The following is a 19013-nucleotide window of genomic DNA, read 5'->3' on the forward strand; positions in this document are numbered from 1 at the left end:
TAAGGAACATACACTCCTGGAAATTGAAATAAGAACACCGTGAATTCATTGTCCCAGGGAGGGGAAACTTTATTGACACATTCCTGGGGTCAGATACATCACATGATCACACTGACAGAACCACAGGCACATAGACACAGGCAACAGAGCATGCACAATGTCGGCACTAGTACAGTGTATATCCACCTTTCGCAGCAATGCAGGCTGCTATTCTCCCATGGAGACGATCGTAGAGATGCTGGATGTAGTCCTGTGGAACGGCTTGCCATGCCATTTCCACCTGGCGCCTCAGTTGCACCAGCGTTCGTGCTGGACGTGCAGACCGCGTGAGACGACGCTTCATCCAGTCCCAAACATGCTCAATGGGGGACAGATCCGGAGATCTTGCTGGCCAGGGTAGTTGACTTACACCTTCTAGAGGACGTTGGGTGGCACGGGATACATGCGGACGTGCATTGTCCTGTTGGAACAGCAAGTTCCCTTGCCGGTCTAGGAATGGTAGAACGATGGGTTCGATGACGGTTTGGATGTACCGTGCACTATTCAGTGTCCCCTCGACGATCACCAGTGGTGTACGGCCAGTGTAGGAGATTGCTCCCCACACCATGATGCCGGGTGTTGGCCCTGTGTGCCTCGGTCATATGCAGTCCTGATTGTGGCGCTCACCTGCACGGCGCCAAACACGCATACGACCATCACTGGCACCAAGGCAGAAGCGACTCTCATCGCTGAAGACGACACGTCTCCATTCGTCCCTCCATTCACGCCTGTCGCGACACCACTGGAGGCGGGCTGCACGATGTTGGGGCGTGAGCGGAAGACGGCCTAACGGTGTGCGGGACCGTAGCCCAGCTTCATGGAGACGGTTGCGAATGGTCCTCGCCGATACCCCAGGAGCAACAGTGTCCCTAATTTGCTGGGAAGTGGCGGTGCGGTCCCCTACGGCACTGCGTAGGATCCTACGGTCTTGGCGTGCATCCGTGCGTCGCTGCGGTCCGGTCCCAGGTAGACGGGCACGTGCACCTTCCGCCGACCACTGGCGACAACATCGATGTACTGTGGAGACCTCACGCCCCACGTGTTGAGCAATTCGGTGGTACATCCACCAGGCCTCCCGCATGCCCACTATACGCCCTCGCTCAAAGTCCGTCAACTGCACATACGGTTCACGTCCACGCTGTCGCGGCATGCTACCAGTGTTAAAGACTGCGATGGAGCTCCGTATGCCACGGCAAACTGGCTGACACTGACGGCGGCGGTGCACAAATGCTGCGCAGCTAGCGCCATTCGACGGCCAACACCGCGGTTCCTGGTGTGTCCGCTGTGCCGTGCGTGTGATCATTGCTTGTACAGCCCTCTCGCAGTGTCCGGAGCAAGTATGGTGGGTCTGACACACCGGTGTCAATGTGTTCTTTTTTCCATTTCCAGGAGTGTAGATACGCAGGAAACTGACTTTCGATCATATAGCACTGTTCCACACGTTCGTCCAACATGATACAAAATCAGAACTTAGTAGGAGTTAAAATTATAATAACTGTTGCAGATGAAATTTCGACTTTCAAGTTGAAAATGACTTACAGATCGGAATTGCAGTTGTGTAAATTATAGTAACTACTGCAGTCCATGGTGAAAATGTTGTCATAACAAAAATATAACGAGACTGAGACGGATGTCTCCGTCGTGGTTCGGCGCCTTATACGACCTCACACTTCTCACACAAAATTCACATTTATTAGTTCTGTAATTGGGCGCAACGCTGTTTCACTGGACTAATCCACTATGCACCTAATCTTGCAAGCACAGACTGAAGTTTTACAGACCTCTACATCATGATTGCCCAATTAAGTGTATACGTCACGCTATCTGCAGTACTTTGGTGAAGATTACTGATGCCACTTCTAACAGCGTGAGCCTGAATATTGATCGGACTTGTCTATACTACAATGTCTACAATTACTTTCATCGTGAATCGATTTATAACGTCGCCCAAACAACGATTCGTAGTTTCAGTAAGGCTTGCAACACAACACGTTCGGTTCCATCATTCTCAATGTTTCCATCGTCAGAGGAATCCTAGCTTTGGATCGAATTACACATCTAATACACAACCCTAAAAGTGCTCTGAGATAGTGCCTGCCAGAGACATCGTCAACGTAAAGTGCTCCACATAATCTACAGTACCGATGGGTATAAAAGCAAACTCTAACACAATGGAGCTAACTAGGAACACTTGTTATAAGTTTGAAACTTAACATGTGAAACTTAGCTCGGCAGGTGAGACTCAGCTCTTGCTCTCACTACGGGGGAGACAGGTGGACTCGTCTGTCGATAACTGCATAGGAAATTGAATCTCTGGCATCTAATCGTTATGTTTCCCAATAGATTTTACAGGGCCACGAACTCAATGAATCAGTATACTGTACATTAACTTCAACCAAAACGAAGATAAGAACTGATAAGTAAATAGGCCTCAATTCAGGAAAACAATTATATATTCACAGAAATTGAGAACTTCTTAATTAATTCTGGAAGAGAATCTGTTTGAGAAATGCTTTTTAAAGATAAACAGATAGTCACACTTGTTATCTAGGTTGGCCGAGAAGAGGCTCGGTGGAAATGGATAAACAGTGGGTGAGTTATTAATATCAAGAACACCTCTTGCCCATGAACAAGCATATTATTAAGAATTTTAACCTATCAGGGAGTGTGGATACTGAAGGCTACTGGATTAACGCAGGGAGTGATTGCACGACTGATGCGGTCACTTGCAACTTGGGAATACAGTGCAATACATGGATTACTCACGCACACTTTTACACTAGCCGCTCATCACAGCGAAAGAAGTTGCCCATAAGTTCAAGAAGGAATCAAAATGTAAAATAGGTGAGAGGAAACTAGGCTAGGTGACTGAGTATTTGGACACAAAATTACATCGAAATTCATAGTAAAAATTACACAGAGTTACAATTAGGGGAACAGTCAAAACAAAACTACGTTCTGTGTACTATTCTTCCTCAGGTCTGAGCCACCGTAAATCAATAGTAGCTACGATGCTATCCACTGCAAATAATCATCGACTAACTATTAGAATCACAACAAAGAAAGATCTCAAAACCGAACTATTGGGCACGAGAATTTATTTAAAAACAAAAAGTGGATCATTAGTGGGTGCAGAGTACCGCAAATACAATGTCACGAACAAACACGTGGTAACGGCCATGCACGCCACGCACAATGAAACTCACCAAAATCTCCACAAAAAACAGCAGGATTTATCTGCGACCACCGCACCACCGGAATGTTACATACACATGCAGTGCTCATAACCAGTTACATGCCTTGTTGAGGAAACTAATCACACTCATACATAGACGTGGTCTCATGCCCATCCATCGCGAACTTATAGACCACAAAGAACACTCCAGTAAATTGTAAAAGTCGTGAATTACTTGTAATAAATTCCTACATACAAAGTAGCTAGTCTATAATATCCGAAACTTACTAAGAGATGAACTAGAGACTCAGTTAAGCTGAACTTAGACATTCACTAACAGCAAGGGCTTAAATAAGGTGCTACCCCGCCGACATTTCCCAGGGCAGTGAAGCTGCTCGCTCGCTCACCAGTCTTCTGCAACAGACCAGCAGCTGACGTTCTACCTGCACCAACTTCAACAAAGCAACGGACCATCGGTCAGCGATGTCTCTCTGACCTAGAACAGTTTCCATTAGCTTTGTACAAAGGTTGGCTAAGCTGTCCCTACATTCAGAGAAACTCATTCCAAGGCCAAAGACACATATAGATACTAAAGCACACGACAAGCACGTTTCCAAGCAGACATCAAGAGGATGTTATATGGGAACAGTAGGGCAACGACGCAAATACATGGCGATTCCTTTAAAAAGTTAAAGTTTAATAAGTATGTAGTTAGTACCGAAAACAACTTAGATATGAAATGCAATTCAGATGTGGAAATATAGTGTTGAAATATCACTGCGGCCGCCAGATATAGCACCGAGCTGATCATCTTTCTCTCAATTTGAAGTTATAGGAGCACCAACACATAGGCGATGCTGCTATGTAATGTAAAAGTGGAAACAGATTCTGAAAGTCAATGAAGCGACATGTACAGCAACGTTTCAAGTTCCCTCTCTAGTCTTCCGGAGCAGTTTTTGACATTAGTTTCACTTTCAGTAGGAATGTGGTTCAATTCTCCGACTGGCATTGAAGTTTAGGCGTTAAGTACTAGGATGGTGCATAAGTTCGTAGCGGTTTCCCGTAAATTTAATAAACAGAAAAGATACACATAAAAGATACTTTAATAACAATAGTACTCGTATATATTGACTATTTACATCAACACTGGGGCAACTTTTCGATTCCGCGACTGTAGAAACCACATGGTTTTGATGCGGATAACTCGTCGAGCCGTGTTAGAAGCGCATTTTCACCAGGAGAAGAATTTCCTTGAAGGTGGTTCGATAGAGAGAAGAAAAGGCGAAAATCTGAGGGTGCAAGATCGCGTGAATAAGATGGGCGCGGAATGACTTCCCAACCCAACTCCTATATAGCGTTTTTGTCAGTCTAGCAGAATGCGGGCGTAAGTTACCCTGCAATAGCATCACTTCACTCAGTCTTCCCGGTCTCGTAGTTCTTTGATTGCGTCTGCAAGGCGTCTCAGTTGTTGACAATAAATGTCAGCAGTGATGATTATGTCTCGGGGAAGCAACTCATATTACACCACACCGTAGATGTTCCATCAGATGCTTAACATTATCTTTTGTGAGTGCGGGCAGGTCATTGTAGGGAAAGTTGGTCCTTCGTTTGGGCTCAACCATTTCTTTACTTTCCTTACGTTAGCGTAAACACACCATTTCTCATGAGCAGTAACGATACATGCTACGAATGGACGATGTTATTCATGAGCCAATTGATGACGAGCAAGGAGAGATGCACATATGGCCACCCGCAGATTTTTGTGATTTTGGCTTAGAGCATACACCCATACACTCGATTTTGGAACCTTCCCTATTGCATACAAATGTCGCACGATGGTGGAATAACCACAGTTCGTCATGTTAGACAGTTCTCAAGCACAATGATGCGGGTCATTGTGGATTAATTTGCTTATACGATCTTTGTTAAACCTCGAAGGTCTTCCTGAACGTGGAGAGCTATTAATGTCACAACGACCCTCCTCAAAACGAGAAAACTGTTTTCTTTCCATACTCTGTCCAATGGCGTTATCGCCATACACGGCTCAATTGTTTCTGGCTGCCTACACTGCTGTTACTACTTTATCGCAGCAGTCCTCAAAGTGAGGGGCGCCACTCCCCTGCCGGGGAGGAGGAGAGGGGGGAGGGCAGAGAGTAATAGAGGGGGCACTGGCTTTTAGTGAAATATTTATATTTCATATTATGTAGGAGGTAGAGAAGGAGAAAGGTATGAGTCTGAAGTCGATACCTCCTCACATGCTATTGGGGCTCGTTGTATTGATGCAATAGTCACTGACGTGAGAAATAGATCGCCATCACGTCTTCAGTATCCTAAAATTCACTCGGCAACCTGATGACAGTACAGATATGGAAATCTTTCCAGCATCTCGTTTTTGCTTGCTGCTATTATGAAAATGAAATACCCGAGACTTTCTAATTTTAAAATCAATTGAGGGGAGGACTACTGGCACGGATGTTTTCTTTCTAGTGAAATCCCTTTTTTGTTGACAACAATCGGTCATGGACAAACTGTGTTGGTGTATGTACCGGTCGGGTGGCAGAATTATTGGCACTAAAAAGCGGTTCATCACAACAGGGCGTGTTGTTTTCCCTTCTGTAAAATTCAGACATTGCATGATACAGAGACAGGATTGACTTCTAAAGTAGTACAGTCGGAAGTCAATGAAGCGCTGAAAGATGCAGTCAGTATTGTAAATTTGGTGAAAGCACGAGCTTTAAACATTAGGCTATTTCCCATTCTTTGCAAGGAGATGAGTTCCACTCACGTTTCGCTTATAATTCACTTGGAGATACGTTGGTTGTCTCGTGATGAAGTTCTTCGTCACCTAGTGGAGCTGAAGGATGAACTTCGTCTTTTTCAGCTGAACAGCATTTCACCCACACTTGCGGCTCAGTTTCTGGGTGAAATACCTTCTAATAATGTGCTGTTAGGCCGACGCTTTTGAAAAACTGAATGATCTCAACATGTCACTTCAAGGCCGAAGCAGTAATATCATCTTTCTGAGCAAGAAAGTGCTTGCGTTTAAAAGAAAACTTTGGCAGTTGGAGAAGATTAACTGCGATATATTTTTTTCTTTGGATGACTTCGTGAAAGAAAATGAGTTGGATGTAGGTAAAATTAATAGAATTGACTGAAACTTTCTAGCAGACTAAAACTGTGTGCCGGACCGAGACTCGAACTCGGGACCTCTGTCTTTCGCGGGCAAGTGCTCTACCAGCTGCGCTACCCAGCCACTACTGACGACCCGTCCTCACGGCTTTACTTTCGCAAACACATCGTCTCCTACCTTCCAAACTTCGCAGAAGCTCTCCTGCGAATGTTGCAGAACTAGCACTCGTGGAAGAAAGGATATTGCGGAGACATGGCTTTACCATAGCCTGCGGGATGTTTCCAGAATGAAATTTTCACTGTGCAGAGGAGTGTGCGCTGATATGAAACTTCCTGGTAGATTGAAACTGTGTGCCGGACCGAGACTAGATGTCGGGACGGGTCCTGAGTCGTGCTTGGGTAGCTCACTAGGCAAAGAACTTGCCCGCGAAAGGTAAAGGACCAAATTTCGAGTCTCCGTCCGGCACGCAGTTTTAATCTTCCAGAAAGTTTCATATCAGCGCGCACTCCGCTACAGATTAAAAATTAGAATTGGCTTATTACATATCGAAAACTTCGTTCAGAAATTCGATAATAATTTTCCTTTATCTGAGTATGACTGGATCCACATCAATTACGATCGTAATAGACCATGTGTCAACAGTAGAACAAGAGGAGCTAATACAGTTCTCAAGTGACAGAACACTTAAATCGAAGTCTCTCGAAAACTTCTGTGGCCACACTCGGAGTCAATAACCCAATTTAGCAAGAAGGACACTCTTCGCATCAACTTACTGGCGTTAATCAAGACAAAACATCGACCTCACCTACAGCTGGAACGTGTTCTGGAAGTTGTTGTTTATTTCCTTTTTTGGATCATCAGTTTGAATATAACAGTTTTTAAGGTGGCATTTAAATGTTGAATATTGTTCTATCGTTATTTATACATCGTGATCTTCCAAGTATGAAAACTTTCTAACTGAATTAAAAGCATTGCAGAAGGAAACACTTAAATTTTAAATAACTAACTAATTTCTGAACTAATCTATAAAAATATTTAGTGAGGTACACATATTTTCTCAGTTCCAACAACTGCACTCGCTCGTTATAAACTCGTTGTATTTGTCAGTTGCGCCACCACTGAATAATACAAATGTCTGATAATTTTTTTTTAAATTTCCTCTCGTGTGCTGAATGACATTCTCTAATTATTGTTGTTGTTATTCTTCTTCTTCTTCTTCATATTCTAATTGATAGTTGTAATACTTAGACAGAAGTAAACAGATATCATGGGCAGTTTTTGTGCCAAGTATGAAAAGCGCTGAGGACGGAAAACAAAATGGGGGAGAAGGTAAAATAATTTATGTTTAAGAAGGGGGGGCCCGACGGAAAAAGCTTGAGAACTTCTGGTCTATTGAACTCAAGCAGAGTAACATGTCGGAAATGTTCCCATTCCTCCACTTGGCACACCGTTTTCTATAATCCACAGCTCCACTCACTATCTCCAAATGGCAAAGAAACAATATGTAGACTCAAACAGCAATAGTGAACATCAAATAAAGAACGACAATCGATAGAGGAATCCATAGCGAACGGAATACCAACATGCAAAGCAAAGACGTTACGAACTTATGCACCAACCCAATAAATTCCCTGTAACGGTTACGATGATTGCCGGAATGGTTACTCCAACTAGGAGAATCCGAGCTTGTGATTTGTTTGTATGGTCTCGTCCTCGACGGCGCGTTAAGCTATAAACTTACTTCCTTTTATTTTTTATGGATCTGGAGCTGATTTTGAAGGATCAGGCCTCCTGACACTCGTCATTCGTTACACTGTTTTTCATTCCACAACTTTCTCCACCATCTTGGTTTTATGCTTTTACTCCTCACCGAATTTTATGCTTTTACTTCTCACCGAATCAACAGGTTTATTTGCAACTGTTAGTAGAGTATTCAACACTTCCTAATTTTTCTGTACTGTACAGTGCCTTGACGTACCAAGTGGAAATATGCTTATGCAGAGTGATCTCTTGCATTCACTGTCACTGTTCTCCTTGTATATCCAGACAAATGCGACGTTATAAAATTGTATAAAATATTCATTTATGATCTCTGTTTTCTTATAGTTTCGAAATGCTGCAGTAATATACAACATTTGAATTTAGTTGTGTGTGAGCGTTGACAGAGATCAACAGAATCAAAGCGCCGTCATATTTGAGATTCGAACAGTATTTGGAATATATTAAGTTTAATGAAGTAAATATTCCCTGTCAAGTAACATTATAAAGTTTACCATAAATCTTTGTTGTTGGGTTTCTACGAAGCGGGTTAACGTACAACAAACAAACACCATAGCCATTGCTATTTGTGTTATTTATTTTTATTCTATGCTTTACTATAAAGTCGCGCAGTAAAGTGTGCATTACAGCAGAAAACAATTTACTAATAATTAAGACACAATATTTTCAGTTTTAATCCCCACTTCCCACGAATTTCTCCTCAGTCCTTTTTGTTACATATATCACAGCTTTCTTCATCAATCATAACAGTTCCTCTTGTATAATGAAGTCCCTTCGATCTACATACAGTGTGTAAAGTATGATCTGGAAATGGTGTTATTCAAAAGGTACCGGATCATCAAACGCTCTACCGGCCGTTGCCAACTTCCCTGATCTTTACAAAGCTACTTCAGTTATTTGTCACAATTAATTGGTCTTGTATATGTATGAATGTCTCAGTTTCTGAAAAAAAAACTGCCGGAAATCAACAAATACTACATTACTTTCGTGTCTGGTTGACTGCTGTACTATCCAGCAAAAAATTATTTGGTTGTCACTAAGTAAATTATTATTGTTGTTATTATTATTACTATTGCTAATATTATTGAGCATATTTTTACCACGTATCGAGCTGTACCTTCCCGCTAATAACCCAGTTTTCATTGACTTCAGTTATCGTCGGTTTTGTTTTTCGACGACTTTCCTCACGAAAAATTTGAGTCAGTTTTCCTCAGAGTGCGTCAGGTTTCACCACGTGGTGTGCCTGTCAGCCTTACAAATATAAATGGCGACAATTGCATTTTCCTGTTCGCCTTTGTGTTGTTTCCGGTATTTTTCTGCTGTTTTTCATTGATTACGAGAGCTAATAATACAGTACGTGAAACTAATTAATGCGTCTACAATATTCGGTGTAATATAGTTATTCTAAGTTTTAAATTTCAAGATATATATGCATACCGCATGTAAGGTGATACCACATGTTCTCCTATTGAGCATTTATCTTGCTAATAAGTTAATCCCTTCGTTTTAGCTCTATCATGGTGAAATCTTATATTAAAAACTATACATAGATAAAGGAGAGAAAGAGAGAGAGCGAATGAAAATAGAGATAATACTAATAATCCTCCATTAGTCTAATTTTTCGCCTGTCTTATCACGGATCAGCAAAGAACTGAGAGGGCCTTACTTTACTGTATAGACTTATGTGTGAAGGTGAAGGGATCCTAAAGACAACAGATACACGTCTATACAGACAAGACATTACACAGAGATAGCGGCTAGCTGCATTGATCATCTATTCTTAGATTAAAGAGACGGCAGCTTATCATCCGAACATTAAAATGTTAAAATGGCGACTGTGACAGGACTCGAACCTGTGATATAGTGATAAAAGGAATCAGCCAAACAGAATCTTTGGTGGAGTCCTACGTCTTGGTAATCAGCGGCTGGCTTGCTATAAGAGATCTTTACATTTATTATTACTGTTAAACACTGCAGTCAGTCGGGGGAATCAATCGTTTGGACAATTTGTTCCCTTTACAAAAGATTGCGAATTCCAGATGTGTACGAAGCCTTTTTGGACGATTTAACACAGACTCAGTGATTGCAGGCTCTCTTCGACACAGCTGAAACTTCCTCACTAATTACAGGCCAACGTGATCAACAAATGATTCAGAAAAACCACATTCGTTCATTCACTCCAGAACAAAAAAAGTCACAAACCTTATTTATGGAGGAAAGCGTGTATTAAATCCATCTCCATTACATGTCCAGATCTCCGGTGATTCCACGCCTTAATTATTTTCCTTTTACAATCTGTTTCTCTTCAAAACAAACCGCTATCGACACAAACGTTAATTGGCTCGGTTTAGCGAGAAGAAGAGCAGAATATGTATCTCTCAGAAACACGTCAATCCCTCAACCAATACTCCAGAAGCTCTCCTAGTTACCACTCCTACAACCTTGGAGAATGCATATATGCATCTCTCTTATTTCAAAGAATAAATTCACTAGAACATACTTTGGCGTAGACGAGCTGTCGCCGCAAATATTACGAGAAAATCAGATCAGAACATACTTTGGCGTAGACGAGCTGTCGCCGCATATATTACGAGAAAATCAGATCAGATAACTTTTCCAAAGTGAATGAATGTGGATGGTTTGATTGAAAATGATTAATTGGATCGTGGTAGAGGGTATTTGCTGTGCGGACGTTACAATGGGACCATAAAATGTGTAGAGAGCCGGCAGCCTTCCAAAGAAGGTGATGAACACGATCGTGCTGAAGGAGAAGAAAAGTGAAAAATACTTTTTTAATTATTAAGATTATTCTGTACAAATGTGTTTTTGATATATATTTTGGAATGTCCAGACGAATTAACTGAATTTACATTGATCCATATGGAACCACTGTTCGGTTTTGGATTTTGCGTTGGCACTCTGACGGATAGGTATCACGGCACATTCCGCTACGCATCGAACTTTCTTCAAATGTTTTGTACGTGTGTTAAATTGTGCGTAATTGTTCGGAATGTTATAGCAGGAGAATGACCCAGACTCCATAGCACGTAACACTTGCTGTCTGGTTGCAGGCCAATGGCCAGTGCGGTGGAGACGGTGTACTACTACTGGTCGTTCATCTACCTGTTCGCCAAGACCTGCCTCGTCTCACTGTCGGCTTCAGACATCTACGTCCGGAGCAAGGAGCCCAGCACTCTGCTCTACTCCGTGCCACCGCTGGACTACAGTACTGAGGTCTTTACAGAAAACGTACACCATCTGTTTCACTCTTTTCGACGTACCCCAGCACCTCAAGGTGGTCTGTGATATCATAATAGCTGAAACTGTCAAATAATCCTCACGCTTTCGTCCGCTTGCTGTAAAACTACGACCTGTTCCCCCGCATTCAGTACCTATCGGATTGGCTGGTTACCGATTGTAACGTAACTGTACTACAGTGAAGTCTACACTAAGTTACAAATTACTCTACTATATGCTTACCGTAGCACATGTTTTGTTCTGTACTGAGAGGTATAAATACGAATGTTTCTACAATAAGAATGCGTATTCCGGCTTAGAACTGAAGAATACTCAGTATTGTAGAACACTCAGTATAATGTGGTTTATTGAAACTGAACTACACTTCTCGAACAATCACTATATACACAAAAAAGAAAACAAATAACATGTAGACGACTATTCATCAAGAGTGTCGGTGAGGTCCCTCGTAGCTGGTCCTAGCTCGGCGAGGAACTGGCTGTACTGCTGCTGCGCTAGCCTTATAAAGCCGGCGGAGGTCGGCGGAGTACTCCAACTTTCCCTGTGTCTGTGAGGCGACCTCTGCAGAGAAAGGTTCGCATTAGTCTCTAGCAAGTTCTGTTATTTTGAAGAATTGTTTTCCTCTTGGTTGCGCCTGCACGTACTTGTGTATGTTATGTGGTACACAGTGGTGTCTTGAGTGTAGTCTGCCTGGCAGGGGCCGTCTGTGGCAGACGTAACAAGAACTGTGAGGTATTTATTTATATCATGCACAGTAAACCGGTCTCTAATCACGTCCGCACTCGTTAACATTTATAGTATCAGAGTTTCGAACTTGAAGAGGCTCTGCTTCACTTTTGTATCCGTTTCCACCTTTCGTTTTGTTAATTAATACTTCAGACTTGACTAATTTCTATTTCCCCGCTGCTTCACGAACACGAGCCAATTCAAAAAGTGCAGACACTTTTTTTTTCTGCATCGCACGTTGACAGCACTGACTCAACAGTGACATACCTTAACCTCAATGTTGTTCTGGGTCTTACGAACCTTTTTGCTGGAGGCTCTTGATTCCTATTCTGCGTTAACGCAATCGGACTTTGGGAGCAATTAATTTAGAGTAACTCTCGTCTCGTTCGTAACAGGAAACACCCGCTAAGACTGTGCACTCTGAAATGCTTTTAAGAGATTGTCCATAGCAATACACCCTGTTAATATACAGCCAAGCGCGAGAACGTTTAGTTGCCGGTGCGTCTGATCTCTACCATGGCATTAAGGCAAAAAAAAGCAATAGTTCAGTGCTGTTCATTTGTTCTTAAATAAGGTAACAAGGGACATCTTTGACCCCGAACGCTCGGAATCGCACGAAACCATGTTCAAAATAGCGCTCGATAGTAAAAAAAAACAGTGATCTTGTCATTTCCATGCAAAACGTTGCATTCTATCACAAGCGAAATTTTAATAGGGAGAAATGGAGGATAAAGGTATCAGTGCCATAGGAGGAAAATTATACGTAATTCAATCACGTCAGTATATCATTACATTTTCAATCAACATTGCCAAAACTCTTCGCTTAAAGTCATTACAACAGCGCAAAACACACATATCTTGTGTTGTGTTGGCAGAAGAGCCAACACCGTGTTACTAGAGGAGGCCGAAATGCACGCGTTTTAGCTCACGCAGGCTGGCGTGAGGAGGGAAGAACTATACTGACGTGAGGTCTGGAACATGACAAGGAATTAGAATTCAGAAAACGGACGTAATTAGTTTGATACTTAACTTTAATCCATTAATGATGAACGTCGCTCTTGACGGTACATGATTCCCAATATTATCTGTTCAGGATACATAGTAACTGAATATGGCGCCTTGCTAGTCGCAGCAAATGACGTAGCTGAAGCCTATGCTAAACTGTCGTCTCTGCAAATGAGAGCGTATGTAGACAGTGAAGCATCGCTAGCAAAGTCGGCTGTACAACTGGGCGAGTGCTAGGGAGTCTCTCTAGACTATAACTGATAGTGGCGACACACGGGTCCGACGTGTACTAATGGACCGCGGCCGATTTAAACGCTACCACCTAGCAAGTGTGGTGTCTGGCGGTGACACCACATCCTGCACACCTGATAGTGCTTATATTATTCCTCACAGAGGACATGCGGGATTTCGATGAAGTGGTTAAAACAAAGTGGAAGAGAAGAATGTGCACGACTCACCAAAGCCACGTTTTTACATTCAAAATTAGTTTCGCATTCAAGCAGTCTAGTGTGAAAAGCCATACTAATTATATTTTCAGACGGTGATATGATTATGTCAGTGTGATAACCTGCTAAGCATATTGCAACAAAGACGTATACTTTGATGCAGAAAATTGACTGTAAAGCACAGAGTGAAGTTTGATGATGAAGGAACGACCTTGTTCCTTCACCTGTGGTCTCGCACATTGCAGTCTTACGAAATCAGCAGTCCTGCTGATGTAGAGCTTATACTCCCGAAAGAAGTAAACATCAAGAGGTCCGCAATATTTATTGTTTTAGATGGCAATATCTCAAACGTAACATCCTTGTCCGGAACACTTGCGGCTAGAGGGGCACGATCTAAATGACCTGACTAGAAATCACACAGCAGTAGTCTCTATTAAGTTGTTACACGTTTGCCAAGCGCTGAAGTTAAAAAACGTTTCATGTGCTTTTTAGTCATTTTTCCACTGTTACTTGCCTCCGCATGAATGTTTCTTCGGCAAGTTGCTTCACGTTTTTTTAAATATCCGTGCCGAGAATGCCTTGTGCCTCTCAAAAAGATATGTACAACTTGTTTGCTAATCTGTTTGTCACTGATAAAGCAGCATCACTTGTGTAGCTGTAGGTAGAGCTATGTACAGACTGCAACGCACTATAGCTGTAATTCTCTCTTCTCTGTGAGACTGTGTTGATGATGATGACATATACTGGAATTGGCTCTGTTCACTGTTCCAGTCATTTCCTTTCTCCACACTGTGCTCTGTCAAAAGTATGTCCAATTCCTCCACACACTGTTGTGCTTTACGAATATATGCTATACGTTATATGTCCTTACGTGTAACAAATGCAGTAATATGCCTGGATGAAATACCATATTCAGCCCTAAGACTGTCGATAAAAGAAATCAAAGCTTTGAATTTTAGGGGATTCTAGTACATACATTTGCTGATACCAATAGTGAACTGTAGATGCGTACAACCTTGCTCTATCAAGTTGCGATATTATATGCTCTTTTATGGTTTGTAATTGCGTCAGTCTGCTTGCTTTGAGACGAGCTCCTGTTCGCATTTTGCTTGACATAGCCGGCCGGAGTGGCCGTGCGGTTCTGGGCGCTACAGTCTGGAGCCGAGCGACCGCTGCGGTCGCAGGTTCGAATCCAGCCTCGGGCTGGGATGTGTGTGATGTCCTTAGGTTAGTTAGGTTTAATTAGTTCTAAGTTCTAGGCGACTGATGACCTCAGCAGTTGAGTCGCATAGTGCTCAGAGCCATTTGAACCATTTTTTTGCTTGACATATAATTTAGAATTAATCTTAAATTTGATGTACTTTTAATGGTCTTCTAGCGACTCATTAGTTAGGTATAGGTATTGAAGCCATTACAGTAATAGTCTTCATAAATGTACTACAGTATTCTGTCATCAATATCTCCTAGTACACTGGGTGGAGAGAGTTCGTCCTCACATTGCCTGGACTGTTCCCGTTGCTCTGGAGGTGGATGTAGTGTACTGCTTGAACAAGCCACATTCAGGTTCACCTTCTTCCTGTCCTTCAAAATCAGTGTATCTATCCAGGCTAACGTCATGTATTTCTGTGTCATACCCATTATATCTCTGAATTATTGTGTCATATGACATATCCGTGAACTCTCTAACCTCGACCCCGATTTCATTTCGATATGCAGCACGCCGCAACTTTGTCCCTAACATTTGGAATACACTCGTAGTATTACCTCTCTTCGTAATATCACTGTACACAGTTTACACAGTACATGCGAACACTCCAAGAGGCACATTCGAGCTGCAGCTACACCGTTCTCGCAACTCGAGCACTGGTTAGTGCAGCTACAACAAGTCACAGTCTGTTGGCTCTAGCAGACAAGTGCGGAGTTTTGTATGGAAATGACACATACTACTGTGGTTTTTATGACTGAGTGTTACTCTAAGCAAAGTTTCATGGAGATCTGAGTGTTCAATATCAAAGGCTTCCCCTGTAAGTGAAATACTTGCAAATGCCACTGGAAAGCAACAGTATGCCAGCTGAAGGCCGCTCCACTTACGTCTTTGACCAACATATCTGGGCAGCACTTCTACACTGGCGGCAGATGTCTTCGGGTGAAGACGACTGCCTGGCTCTTGGTGGCGTTGAATTTCAGCCGCCACTTTGTTGCCCATGAGCCTAAGCCGTCGCACCCGCGTTGGAGGCGGTTTCTCAGCACCTGGGCGTTCATGCTGCGAGTGAACAGGGCCGTATCATCCGCGTACAGCGCCAGTTCAACTCGTGGCACTTTCGGGGCGCCGGCAGTGTACAGGGAGTACATCGAGGAGCCGAGTACCGACCCCTGCGGCACTCCTGCACGTATCTGCCGGTCTGTGGACGTACCGTCGTCAGCCCTCACGTTGAAGGTTCGTTCAGACAGGTACGACCGTAGTAGATTGATGTGGGACGTCGGTATCCCTTGTTCAAAAAGTTTGAACTCGAGACCGTCGTGCCACACCGAGTCAAACGCTCGGGAGACGTCGAGGAACACTGCCCCGAAGTATTCCCTTGTTTCTAGTGTCCTCATGGCCGGTTCTACCACCCGCAGGAGCTGGTAGGAAGTGGCATATTCTTCTCGAAACCCGAACTGCTCGTTCGGGATGATGCCCTTCAGGGTGACGTGTCGCATCAGTCTTCTTCCGTGCAGCCTCTCGAAAAGTTTCGAGAGGGTCGGGAGCAGGCTGATGGGTCGGTAGTTCGATGCCTGGCGTGGGTCCTTGCCGGATTTCAGAATGGCCACGACCTGAGGGTGTTTCCACGCAGAGGGGTAGACACCTGATCGGAGGATCTCGTTGAAAACATCGGCAAGTTGCCGGTGTAAGCCCAGGTTTGTGACGCCATCACTGCCTCCAGCCTTCTTGGGGTTCAGCGAGTGAAGCTGCACAGCGACTTCCTCCTCCGTTATCGGCTCGATAACGTCGCCTTCCTCCCTTGAGGCGCGAAAGGTTGGTAGTTGCTCGTGGACCCGCCGTATGTGGTCGTCGTCGATGACGTCGGCCACCGGTGTGAAGTTCGCTGCAAATGCGTCAGCCAGGACGTTGGCTTTCGCGTCGGGATCGCTGGCGAAGTCGTTCCCGACCTGTAAGGGGTATTTGCTGTCGCCGGCGAAAGAGGGTTTTACCAACCTCCATGCCCTGCCATCGTCTGGATTGAGGGTAGACACAAGGTCTTCCCGTTCCTGGTTCCGGTGTTGCTCGACTGCTGCCTTAATTTCCCGTCTCGTGCGGTTTAAACGGCGCTTCGAGTCTTGTTGGCGAGTGAGCTGCCATTGGCGAAACAGTCGGTTCTTTTCGGTGATCGCGTCCAGTATAGGGCGCGGTAACTGTCGCGAGAAGTCTCGTGGTCCTTGGCGATGGCGTGGCTTCCTCTGCTGCTCGGAGTATTCTTCGGCTGAAGAATGCTAGGGCGGCGTCTGCCCCTACCTCAGCGGGGTTTGGCGCCTCCTCGAGCAGTTTGTAACACCTCCGCTTTTATCCCGACCTTATCTGATCGAATAGCAGCCCAATATTTATTATTAACATGACCGTGAATCTAATGGGGCTGGTAATCGGAATTGACTGCTACGGAAGTTGTTACTTTCCAGTTCGTCCTGTTCAATACTATAATACTGAATGTATGGTAATAAGGAACACCAACACAGTTTTACTATTTACGAACTTATATTCTTCTCAAAACACAAAAAGGAGATAGCAACTGCTTTCGTCATACGTATCTAATTACGGCTAATCTCAGCACAGGATTTCTTCATTTGCCATTATCGTCACACGCTAATCCATCACTGCATCCACGCGGTAGACGCGAAACTAAATATCGGCACTAGTAACGTCACTGATCATTTTTATAAAGATACTTAATCACTTTCCCGGTATTTATTTATTATTTAGGGTCCTAACCACGGCGATGGTGACACCACTCCCGCCAACCACTCTGGCGCATCTCGACACTTGCTCTCGCAACACGTCACAATCCATTGTTCGCCCTATCGACCTGTGCCGAGTGCAAAGTTATAGTAAGGGCCTACGGACCCCTTACAAGTTCGAGGGCTTTCGTCTGAAAGCGCTCGGCGTTCAGCGTGTGATAGTTCGGACGGCTCTCTGGATGAGAAGCCCCGACCACGTCCAGGCCAAAAATGACCGGTACGAGGTCGGAGGACAGGACTTTACACGTCTCGGTGGCCGCGAATTGCCCGATGCCTTTAAGAAGAGAATATCGAGCACGTCCGGTTGTGCCCGTACACTGAAGATCGTGGGGTCAGACGGCCCCACTGTGATCGCGCCGTTGCGGTGAACAACGCGGGAGAGGCGGCGCCGGCTGCGGCTGACAGTTCGCGAGTTCCATTCGGTGTGTTTCGCATTGACATCCCCGGCAATGAGCGGTCTGCCAGGCTGCCGGTACACCGACACGAAAAGAATCTTTCCGGCGGTGGTGTTGACGGTCTCTCCTGTGGCCTCCAGCGCATTGAGCGCCGGCAGTTGAACCCGGCTGTGGCGCAGTGACGTCTTCACGTAGATGGCAGTGCCGCCCCCGTGGGTGGCTCTGTCATGTCTGTAGCAGCAAAAATTTGCTGTTCGCACGTCGACCCCGGGTTTGAGGAAAGTCTCCTTCGCAAGACAGATGTCGACCGTCTCGTCCCGTAGGAACTGGCGAAACTCGCCCTGCTGGGGGTGGAGACCCCGAGCGTTGAATGTGCAAATGGTTAACCCATAAATATGGTCGTTATTCATTTTAAGGCCGGCTTCTCCCGGCGGTGGCCTGGAGGGCCGCCGTCACCGCTCCCACGAGCACCGGTAGCTGAGTCATCAGCTGGTTGAGCGACCGCAGAAACGCGGCCAGCTCGGTGGTGTCTTCCTTCGCCGTTTCGGGAAGGTTTGACTCCATCGCGACGTTTCCCGTAGCCAGCAGCGAAGCGGCCTGCTGGGAACGCCCTGCGAGGTCGGCAACCCTCCTTGCAGCCGCGGGCGCCGGGAAGCCGGCACCCTCGATTGCAGGCTGCGCAGCTGCGACGGCTGCGGTGCCGGTGCGGCCTCCCCCTGCGAGCGGCCCTGGCCTCTCGGAAGGGATGGCCTGCTTCCCCTTAGCAACGTGCGCGGAGCTGCGGCTCGGGTTTACGCGGCTGGCGCGCTTCCCGCCCTCGAATGCGGCGCATCCCCGGTAACAGGCGACGTGGTCCCCGTTACAGTTGCAGCACGCCGTCCGGTCTTCCTTCTTCTTGGGGCAGTCCCGCGACGGGTGCTCCTCGGCGCACTTGCAGCAGCGTACAGGCATCCTGCAAAACTTTGCCACGTGGTCCGTGCGCTGGCAGTTGAAGCACTGGGTTCGTCTGCCTTTTGCGCGGAGTGGCTCGACTTTTACGTCGAAGTCGGCTATGTTTTCAACCTGAAAAA

At 45.0% G+C, this 19013-nt stretch overlaps 1 protein-coding gene across 1 annotated transcript in view; it reads left to right on the top strand.

Annotated features, from left to right (window-relative positions):
- The window catches only part of LOC126458642 (gustatory receptor 5a for trehalose-like), a 190649-nt gene that overhangs the window by 156555 nt on the left and 15081 nt on the right, over window positions 1-19013 (top strand). Inside the window, exon 7 of the mRNA XM_050095809.1 lies at window positions 11195-11357. Coding sequence (XP_049951766.1) covers window positions 11195-11357 — 163 coding nt within the window. The remainder of the gene's footprint in view (window positions 1-11194; window positions 11358-19013) is intronic.

The sequence above is a fragment of the Schistocerca serialis genome, chromosome 2, assembly GCF_023864345.2.
Source record: "Schistocerca serialis cubense isolate TAMUIC-IGC-003099 chromosome 2, iqSchSeri2.2, whole genome shotgun sequence".
Lineage (NCBI taxonomy): Eukaryota > Metazoa > Arthropoda > Insecta > Orthoptera > Acrididae > Schistocerca > Schistocerca serialis.